The sequence below is a fragment of the Anoplophora glabripennis genome, unplaced genomic scaffold, assembly GCF_000390285.2.
Source record: "Anoplophora glabripennis isolate ALB-LARVAE unplaced genomic scaffold, Agla_2.0 scaffold155, whole genome shotgun sequence".
Taxonomy (NCBI): domain Eukaryota; kingdom Metazoa; phylum Arthropoda; class Insecta; order Coleoptera; family Cerambycidae; genus Anoplophora; species Anoplophora glabripennis.
Window position 1 is genome coordinate 503,345 of NW_019416721.1, and position 10,684 is coordinate 514,028.

General features: G+C 34.8%; 1 protein-coding gene across 4 annotated transcripts in view; it reads right to left on the reverse strand.

Annotated features, from left to right (window-relative positions):
* The window catches only part of LOC108915440 (solute carrier family 26 member 10), a 34,881-nt gene that overhangs the window by 10,606 nt on the left and 13,591 nt on the right, over nt 1-10,684 (reverse strand). For all 4 annotated transcript variants that reach the window (XM_023455296.1, XM_023455297.1, XM_023455295.1 and 1 more), the window contains 6 exons: nt 8,672-8,836; nt 5,577-5,681; nt 4,714-4,847; nt 1,904-2,066; nt 1,668-1,844; nt 1,338-1,610 (listed from right to left, as the gene is read on the reverse strand). In XM_023455296.1, the coding sequence (XP_023311064.1) occupies nt 1,338-1,610; nt 1,668-1,844; nt 1,904-2,066; nt 4,714-4,847; nt 5,577-5,681; nt 8,672-8,836 (1,017 nt within the window). The remainder of the gene's footprint in view (nt 1-1,337; nt 1,611-1,667; nt 1,845-1,903; nt 2,067-4,713; nt 4,848-5,576; nt 5,682-8,671; nt 8,837-10,684) is intronic.

The following is a 10,684-nucleotide window of genomic DNA, read 5'->3' on the forward strand; positions in this document are numbered from 1 at the left end:
TTTTTTTCCGTAGGATCGATTAGTGTACTTATTTTTATTAAAGTTTGATGAATTCATAGATATACAGTGTGTCCAAGATAAGGATGGGATAGCATTAGGATGTAGGAAACGGTAAAAACCTTTTTAAGCGATTACAATAATAATATCATCTAATACAGAATTAAAAATGACTAGATTTTGTCATAAAAATAGCAGCGATATATTTAAAAAAATTAATCTGATGATGGCCCGTCGAAGACGAAACGTCAGATTGCAAAAATGTTGAAGCCATTGGATAGAGCGAAAAAAGTGGCAATGTAAATATGCAATTTATTTAAAATTCGTTTTCAAATAAAGCCAGAAAAAAAATAAAAGCGATTTTGTAAAATTTCAGGTTTTCGGATTTCGCGTCAACAGTAGAATTTGCACTTAGGTAATACTTTGTATTGCTGAAATCTCTAATCATCCTGAGATAATTTATCATTTGTGCATTTATAATTCGACTTAGATGTTTATAGCAACACTGTACAAAAATAAAGTTTTGGGTCAAACAATAAGACACAGTTTTTTATTTTTTTTCCGTAGAATTGAATGGTGTAATCAATTTTTGAATGATCTTTAATTTGAACAAATTATCAACAATAACTGAAAAATTCATTGTTGCAAGTCATTTTTTATCTTTTTTGCATTTTGAGCATGTTTTTGAAATGTTATTATAGATTTTTTTATTTCACTAAAAAGATATGTCAAAACGAAAAAAATTATTACCGGCAGAACTCAGTACGACGATTTTTTTAAGTAGAATTTTTCTTTGAAAAAAAGTGTTTCAGGCTGAAAAAAATGAATATCTCAGAAACTTCTTGATTTTTTTATCTAAAAAAATTTGAGGTTATTTAAGCCTGAGAAAGGTATACGTTCACCAAGTTTCGTCAAAATAAAATTATTTTTGCGGAAATGAGAAATAAAAAACGAAAAATCAGAAAAAAAATCGGTTTTTCGTATTTTTCTCGGGAATTTTGAGGTTATGTTAAAAAGTGATTGCTGTCAAAGTTGTAGACTTTTGCATGATCTACAATTTTTATATGGAATACTTTTTTGTTTGACGTCACTTTTCGCCAGAAATCACAATGATACAATTTTTCTAAACATTTCAACCCCCCAAATCAACCCTCCGCCGCCCCTGCTCACTTCATTTATTTTTTTTAGATTTATTATAAGCCCTTTTACCATTTTCACTTATAACAGTCCAGGTAACAATGTTTTTTTTTCTCCAAGTGTACTTAATTTGGTTGGACTATTAGTTTAACTCACAGGTCTAAGAAAAGGAAAACAATAAAAAAATTAAACCGTTTACTCACCCCCTTGTACCGCTTGATATCCAAGTAGAGGTCCGTATTGGGCACGATGCCCAACAAGCAAGTATAAGGCTTGTACCCCTGGATGAAGACGCTGAGCAAAGACACAGCTACACCCGCCGCCAGCCCGTAACTGATCTGGACGAAGAGGGTGGTGGCGAAAGTTATGAACCACACCACGGCGTCCCACTTGCTCAGCCGCCAGTACTTCAACACGGCGGTGCACTGGACGAGCATGCCCTTGAGAGCTACGACGATGATGCTCGCCAGAACGCACTGGAAATGAATTTTTTTATTCGACTTCAAAGCTCAAAGCAAAAAAAATACACTTACCCTGGGCAACGTCTCGAAAACCGGCCCTATCCACAGCAGAATCACCAGGAGGATGCAGCAGGACACCACCGAGGCTATCTGGGTGACCCCTCCTACCGCCTGCTGGATCATCGACCTCGACAGCGAGGCCGTGATCGGTATGCAAGAGAAGAAAGATCCGACAGTGTTGCTGACACCCTAGGACGTTAAAAATATGTTTACAACGGGTTTGATGGCGGTCGAGTCGGGTTACTTACCAACGCCAGAAGTTCCTGATTCGAGTCTACTTCGTACATCAGCTTCCTGGCGAAGATCAGGGCCATGGACATGGTGACGGTGTATGAGACCATGGTGATGACGAAAGAGTCCAGGAAGATGTGGGGTATCAGTTCAAAAGCAGGCAGGGCCGGTTCTGGTAATCTAAGGTTTGTTTTTGTATTAACATTTCTGCGATAGTGTTTACATTAGTTTTTCAAGTGTCAAAAATGGCTTACGTGTATAGCAAGTCGGAGAAATTGGTTATCGTTTTAATCTATGATGAAGGAAAACAACATTTGTGTTGTGGTGAAGCATTTGTGTTATGGCGAAGCAAGACAACATTTGTGACAGTTCGTAGAAACTGAGTAAGACGGGTTCAAATGTGTTTACAAGTCGGTGGACAAAATTTTTAACAGTTGTTGTAACATCAGGCATCTCAAATTATTTTATTAATTAAAACCACAAATTAACTTTGTTAATTAATAATATAATAGCAGCAGAAGCAGTGGAATTTGCTGATATAAGGGTGATTCACAACTTATCCAAAAAAATTTGGGAATGGAATCCATATCCCAAAAAAAAATTTTTCTAATCCTTATAGTTCCTGAGAAAAAAATTATTGAAGTTGTAGTACTTTCTACCATTACATAGCTGGACAGCTGTAGTCTCTAGTGTCATGCGCAATACGCGTGGAGAACCACGTGGCCTCAGCGACTCCGAATGCTGAAATCCGATTTTACAGTCGTCGTTGCTATAGTGTTTACAATAGTTTAAAATTTTTTAAAAAAACGGAATTGAAGCCCCCGGAAAATCAAAAAAATTTTTGGAAAAGGTGAAACAACCCGGAAAAAAGGAAAGAAAAAAAACCAAAAAAACAAGAAAAAAAAAATGGGCAGTGTCTATTTTTCTACACTAAATGTAAAAAAATATGTATGGGGCATTCTTTTTCAAATCAGCGACCTCATCTGCCCATTTTATTTTTACGAAAAAAAAAACTCTGCCGGGTATCAAAATTTTCGTTTTGAACTCTAGTTTTTGATGCCGTCTGCTGTTTTGCAAAAATCATCAAACATAACCTCAAAATGGTGGTTCCATTAAGGCACCTCACAAAAAAATACGTTGTTTCAACAAAAAGTACTTTAAAAAAAAAGAAAAAAATATTCTTTTGACCAGAACAACATACTCTACGGTATTTCGACTCGCTGAATCCGAATCCACTGTCAGAATGAAGATAGTGAGTCTCACTTTAAAAAAAAAATTAAAAATTAAGATTAAATTAAGATTTTCAGAAAATTCACGGAATTAAGCAATATGGGGGTTTTCGAGGTCGAATCCGAAGTCAAATTTGCAAAATGGCGTATCCAATATGGCGGACAACATTTTCGAAAAATCAATATATCAATACCGAAATTGGTAAACAGGGGTTTTCTGGGTCGCAGATCCCGATTTCGAGGTCATATTTACAAAATTCAAAATGGCGGATCTATCTGGCGCTCACAAATCGTAAATTCGACTGAATGATTTTTACTAATGGTGGCAAAACACGATCTACGCCACATTTTAGTACTCCCACTATCCGCGTCATTGTACAAAAACATGTACATGTCTGCCTGTGACCTAAAGCTTCGCATCGATCAATTTATTCGGTACGTATCTAACGGCACCCCTGCCTGCCCTGTTCGAGTGCTTTTCCGAGAACGTTGACGNTTAACAAATTTAACACCCTGTATCTCTAAAACGAAGCCGTTCCAGACCTATGTTTATAAGGCAAACACCTATTATTTTAAAGAGATCTATCTACCCTCGAAGTTTCCTGCATAAAATTCGGACCACCTTGTATATCAATACCGAAATTGGTAAACAGGGGTTTTCTGGGTCGCAGATCCCGATTTCGAAGTCAGATTTACAAAATTCAAAATGGCGGATCTATTTGGCGCTCACAAATCGTAAATTCGACTGAATGATTTTTACTAATGGTGGCAAAACACGATCTACGCCACATTTTAGTACTCCCACTATCCGCGTCATTGTACAAAAACATGTACATGTCTGCCTGTGACCTAAAGCTTCGCATCGATCAATTTATTCGGTACGTATGTAACGGCACCCCTGCCTGCCCTGTTCGAGTGCTTTTCCGAGAACGTTGACGGTTCATTTCATTGTCGTTCGTACGTGTATGAGTGAGTTTGCCGCTTTGGTCGAATGTATGTCACCTGTTTTTATGGCAATCAGTAGTATTGTGTATTGTGAGCATAAAGCGGCTTACTAACATAATATATATTTCTATTGTTTATTCTAATTAATACATACATAACGACTACAAATATTAAGGATCAATATCATGCTAAACAGTTGTATGGTCCATCTAAAAATGTTTGAGAGTCGAACAACTCAATAAAATACGGTCAGAGGGCAATTTTTCTTATTTCTGATTTTACATATGAAATGAAGTAGCGATTTTTACAAAGAAAAGTTTGATACTTCGTTTATTCTTTATTTAATTTCATATAAATTCTATTATTAAAATAGATTTCTGTACATGCACCACCGCTGCAATAGAACTTTGCAAACGCGCTGTTCACCCTTGTCTTACGTACGCATGTGCATAAGTTTATCTCTCTTCATCATTTTCAAATGGACTTTAAGTCCCTCTAATCTAAACAGAATATGGGTCAATTGGGTCAGTATTTTTTTATCAGGGGAATGTTATCGAGCTTGCAAATAAAAACAAACTAAATACGCTTTTTAAACAGATTTAGCATCATGCTATACAACTTATATTAAAAAATTAATAGTTATACAAACCTACCCTGTTGGGATGTGTCCTACAACGCTGATATTATATTTCGCGTTCAAGTTGCCAAAATAACTGACAGTAGTCCCTATCACGACAGCCACCAGCTCTATGGGGAATGGTATCCTAGTTTTCTTCGACAACCATGGCTAAAATCGGTACTGATGATAAATGTCTAGTTGTAAATCAGACGAATGTATATCTAAATTTATTTACAAAATAGAATAGACCAGGAAATATAGAATTGGGCGCGACTTTTTGTTTCAGCAAGCTGAATTTATCGCTATAGATGCTAAATATTATGTACAATAACATATTAGTTTCCACAGTCATACAAATGGGGGGGAAGATTGACGTTTTTCGCTTATAACTTTTTTCCGTTCATTTCCACGAGAAAACAGTAAAGTACTTTTTTGTTTCGTCTTCAAAAGACATGCAAAACTAGCCCTCGAGTGTCAAAAAATATTGATTAGATTAGAAAAGTTATAAACAGAAAAAGGTTATTTATGACTTTTGAATTAAACATTTATAAACTGCGTTATTATTAGGTACCAGAACGTTTAGGTATCGCATCCTCTCATTCCTTATCACTGTCTAATAACTCTAATAATTTGGCCTAAGAAATTGGAATTATCATCTTATGCCTTTTTTATTAAGTTTGATGTCTTTTTAATAAGCTTTGAGCTGTGGGAATCTTAAAAATGACAGTCCATACTTTTAACAGAGGTCAGTAACTGAAAGAGAGAGCAATAGATGGCGGTTTGTATTTGAGATTATAAGAGCGCCATATATTTTGTCACAAAAAAAGATTGTCTAATGGAACCATTAGGTTAAATGAATGAACAGGAAAACTGTATTTCTTTAACTGTATGCCTTACCTTGAATAATTCATTATTTGCCACAAGTATCACCATAGCTATGAAAGAGATCATCATCGCTTTCAAGTTAGCACCAGGAATGGCTAGTATCGAATCGTATATTGTCTGGAAACAGTTAAAATATTTGGAATACAATAAGAGAAATTGTAATAACTTTATATACAGGATGTGGCGTGTATAATTTATAAAAAAATTTAAACTACAGCTTCCTAAGGATATTTGTAATAGAAAAGTCCTATACTAAAATGTCCTATTTTTGCGTTTTTTTTTCGTAAATTAAAGTTCAATTATGGATCAAAATATTTTCTCTGGAACTTCTCTATTTTTAGGGAATTTTTCACTGCAAAAGTACAAACTAAGAAAAATAGATATTTTAAAAAAACAGATATTTTCTTATTATAATAATTACCTACTATCTTAAATGCATTGTTGTTACTGCAAGAGTTCGCAAACAAAACCACATCCGCAGGCATCTGTAGTTGCCAACTGCGTGCACTAAACTCCATTAAAATATGGAACAAAATGAAATAAAATTTACCATTTCTAGAGAAAATGTTGAAGTTGATCCCCATTAGCGCGGATACAGATATGGCACCGACGCACACTGGAATTTTTGATGTTTTTTTTTTTCAAAATTCCAGAAGATGGCCAGAATTCAGCCGTTCTTCATACATTTATTTCTAAAATACTCGTAAAGACTTGTACTTTCATGCTCAAGTGCTATAAATTTGATTTGAGTCATATCGATTGAGTTTTGAGAGGTTAGGTTGCCAAATTTCATTATTTTTTTGTATTTTCAGAAAATAAAACGTTGAATATTAAGGGTGAGAGAGCAGTAGGGGTAATTTTTTGAGAGGAAGATATACCTACTGAAGATCTCAGATGGTATATGTTTGATTTGGGTCATATTGATTGAATTTTAAGAGGTTAAGTTGCCGATTTCCGTTATTCCAGAAAGTAAACGTTGAATATTAAGGGTAAGGGAGTAGTAAAAGTAATGTAATTTGGAAGAAAGTGTACTTAGTAAAGTTCTGAGATGTCGTAAATTTAATTTCGGTCATATCAACTGATTTCTAAGAAGTTAGGTTGCCAAATTTCATAGTTTTTTTTTGTATTTTCAGAGTATAAAACGCTGGATATTAAGAGTGAGAGAACAGTAGGCCTAATCTTTTGAGGGGAAGATATGACCCAAATCAAATTTATAACACTTGGACATGAAAGTACAAGTTTTTACGAGTATTTTAGAAAAAATATATGAAGATAGGCTGAAATCTGGCCATCTTCTGGAATTTAAAAAAAAATCCCAGTATACGACATACCCAATTTTTGCGAATATTTTCCCAAATTCCAGGTATTCACCTAATTGTGTCAGCAGTTTCAAGTATACGGTTTCGCAATTCTTCCACCGTAGCAATTGGAGTATTGTAAACCAATGACTTTAAGTGACTCCAAAGATAAAAGTTCGCTGGAGTTAGATCGGGTGACCGAGGTGGCCACGGCACAGGACCAAAGCGTCCAATCCATCGCTGAGGAAACATTTCATTCAAAAGTGTGTGTGTTTAGTCCACCTTCAAAGAAATAGGCACCCACAAGTACATCGCCTATTATGCTAGCCCAAACATTTACCAAGAACCGATGTGGAAAATGAGTTTCCCTAATCGCGTGAGGATTTTCATCGGCCCATATGTGCATATTATGGAAATTCACTTCATCACGGGTAAATATCGCCTCATCTGTTACACAAACATAAGCAGGAAAGTCTATTTGATTGGCACATTGCCGTAAAAACCATCTGCAAAAACGCATTCGTTGATCACAACCTGGGCGTAAAATATGTTGAACTGGTTACAGATAATAGGGGTGCAGCAGCTGGCGCCTTAAGATGCGATGTACGGTATATGAGGTTCCTTCTTGCTGTGCGAGTTGTCGAGTACTAATTGTGGGGTCTTCGTCAAGATTTTCCAACACTGCATCTTCAACATTAAGGTTCACTTGCTGACCACGTCCTTCTCCTCGAGAAATAACACTTCCCGTATCTCGCAGCCGCTGTAGCAGGCACTGTAGGATTGTATTTGTACATGGGAGGTGACGTTGTGGCCATCATTCCCGGTACAACCTAGTCGCCGCGAATGGATTTTCTCCGGCTGCACCATACACTAACACCATATCGACACGTTCGGAAATAGTAAATGCATGTTTTCCCGGTTCATTGTAAAACTAGTTTGTGCACAAACTAAAAAATTAAGCAAAGTAAGAAATAAGAACCTCGTTTTTAATATAATCGACACGCTATTATTATTTTTTACTTCTTTATAAAAATTGCACTGTCACTATCGTGGAATTACAAAATAAAAACTTTTGTCTGGAATCTTTCACTTTTTAACACTGATAGGTCAATCGACGATGCTTAATATTTAATAATTAAGTGAATAATGAATTCAATACAAATACAAAATCAGTTTTTTGACAATCTAACCTAACCTCCTTTTAGTATTACTACTATTAAATTATACCGACTTAAATTATGAGTCGCATCTCGGGTCGCATAAAAACATTTGCAAAGTTTTTAATAAATAACACAGGGTCGGCCTTCATTTTCATTGAATAAATGAACTATAATTTGCAAGAAAATACGCGAAGATAGAATTTTTTTGTATAAGACTTTTCTATTACAAATATCATCAGGAAGCTGTAGTTTAATTTTTATATATTATACACGCCACATATTATAAGTGATGCAAAGTGGGTCAATTTTGACACTTAGAGTATGTTTTGTACTTTATACGCAAATACTTCGTCGCGACTCAGTCAACATTTGTAAAATCACGACTGAAGATGCCGACAATGAAAAACAGTGTAGCGTTTGGAAGGACTGAGTGTGACCAGTTGCAAAATTTGGAAAAGTCTAAAAATTAAAAACGTGCTTTGTCTCATTAAAAAACCAAGACATCGAGATGCGGTTTTCGTTCTGTATGTCATTTTGAACTACTTTTTGTGTATCTCCTCGAAAAACATGTAAAAGAGTGTAGAAATTAACCTCACCCTCTATTCAATTGTTTCATTAGACTTTTACTCGTATGAGGGCAACAACTTACGTATAAAAAGCTAAAATTTCCCCGTCTCTTCTTGATGTGTAGGCCCAGGAGATCTTTCAGTTGGGAGGAGACCACGTGGAAAGCTGAGGCGCAAGTGAAACCGTTGACCAAGGTTTCTGACAACAGATCCGAGACCATCCCAAGTCTTAAAACATACATAGCCAACTGCAGAAAATATAGGACTTTTTATCGGACGTTTTCGTTGTTCCAGTAACATTGTTTTCTTCAGACATATGATTTTGAGAAACGTATATAAAGTGGATGACGCAGAACTGATGGCTAGCCAAGCGAAGAGCTTTATGGCATGATATAAATATTTGATTTAAAATTTCAATTTATTGTGTTGATCTTATCGGCGATAATTTGTTTTCCACGGCAACGTTGATAAAATCAGTAACAGACTTGATGCAACCAGGCTTTTTCTGTACAAACATTTTTATATCTTTTGAACGGGAATAGATATCGAAAAACTTTTTCAATAAAAGTTGGTAAGAAGGATGAGAACTTTCATACGATGTAAAAAACACATTTGTCAAATTGGGAAAAATAATTTCCATGACGGTAAACTTGCCAAGATGTAATTTTAAATCAATTACGTAAATCATCATGCCATAAAGAACATCAGTTACAATTTCCTATTTGCTCTTTCACTTTTCCTGTAACGTCTGCCAACCAACAGTTCTTAGTCGTCTCCCATCATATAAAGTTTATTTATAAGTTTGCAATTACTTCACGTTTAGTTATTTAGTACAGCAGATAGAACAATTCTATATTCCTGCTCTGCTTCGCATTAGAGGACCCTAGAAAATATCAACTGCACGATTCTAAATCAAAATTATTTTTTTGTTTCCTAAATTATTTAAACAGACCTCATAATATGTGTTTCTAGGCTACAGTTTTAATAAACTGGATCAAAAATGTATTTTCTTAAATATCTTTAAAAAATACAACCAGGCTACGGTGTGCCATTCCGCAATGTGACGTCGTTGCAAACTGATAGTAAATGGACCATACATAAGTTTTATTGATACATTTTTATCAAGAGGGCTCTATAGCAAATAGCCAACCAGCAATACATTTTTAGATAAATTTTATTACACAGTTTGTCTACATATGAATTAATGCACAAATAACAGACCTTCCTCCATTCTAACGCAGATTTTCTATAAAATGAACTTAGTTTAAAACTCAAAATTACTTTTTATTGTAACGAAATTTGTAATGTCACAAAAATTATTGTTAAACGAAATATTAATTAAAATTTCAATTTCGGAATTATTTTTGTAAATTAAAAAAAATTAATTATAAAAGATGTATTTTTTCTGGGGTTCAGGGCTATTCTACGAATTCGTAAATATGCCCATTGTCATTTTTTCGTCGAGCTACCCGTTTAAAAAAAAAATAAGTTTCTACGATGAATAGAAGCCGAGATATTGCAAAATTTACAGCGCGCATCAATTTGAACTTGAAAAATTCAAGTCTTAATATTCATAAACAATTGCGCTACGATTTTTTTTTAAATTCTTATCCTGGCTCCTGTTGGTCGGAGAGGGTACTTTTTTTATTTTAAAACTGTATTCTTTTGCCAGCTATCCATTGCATCTACTTTCGGTGAGTTAGCACAAATAACAACAATGTTATTCAAATTGTTTATAAGCGAAAAACGCACGGTTTTTTAATGTACAATTTGAGAATGTTAGTGTCAAAAAAACGGTGATATTTTTTAATAGGTCGCTTAATTACGTCTTTAAGATTACAATGACGCCTTCAGAATCAGAATTGTGCGAAAACTATTGCATCTACAGCGCCCACTTTTGGCACACTTTTGAAGTATGACAAAACCCTCAACTTGTCATAGGTTTTATAAAATTTTAACAATAAATGCGATAGTTATAAACAAATTAAAAAATGGGCACTTTTCTTGTTTTTTTGCAATAACTTTTTTGTTTATTAACCGATTTTAATTTAACCAGTCTCATTTTGTAGATAATTTTACTCCCTATAAGCTGTCTG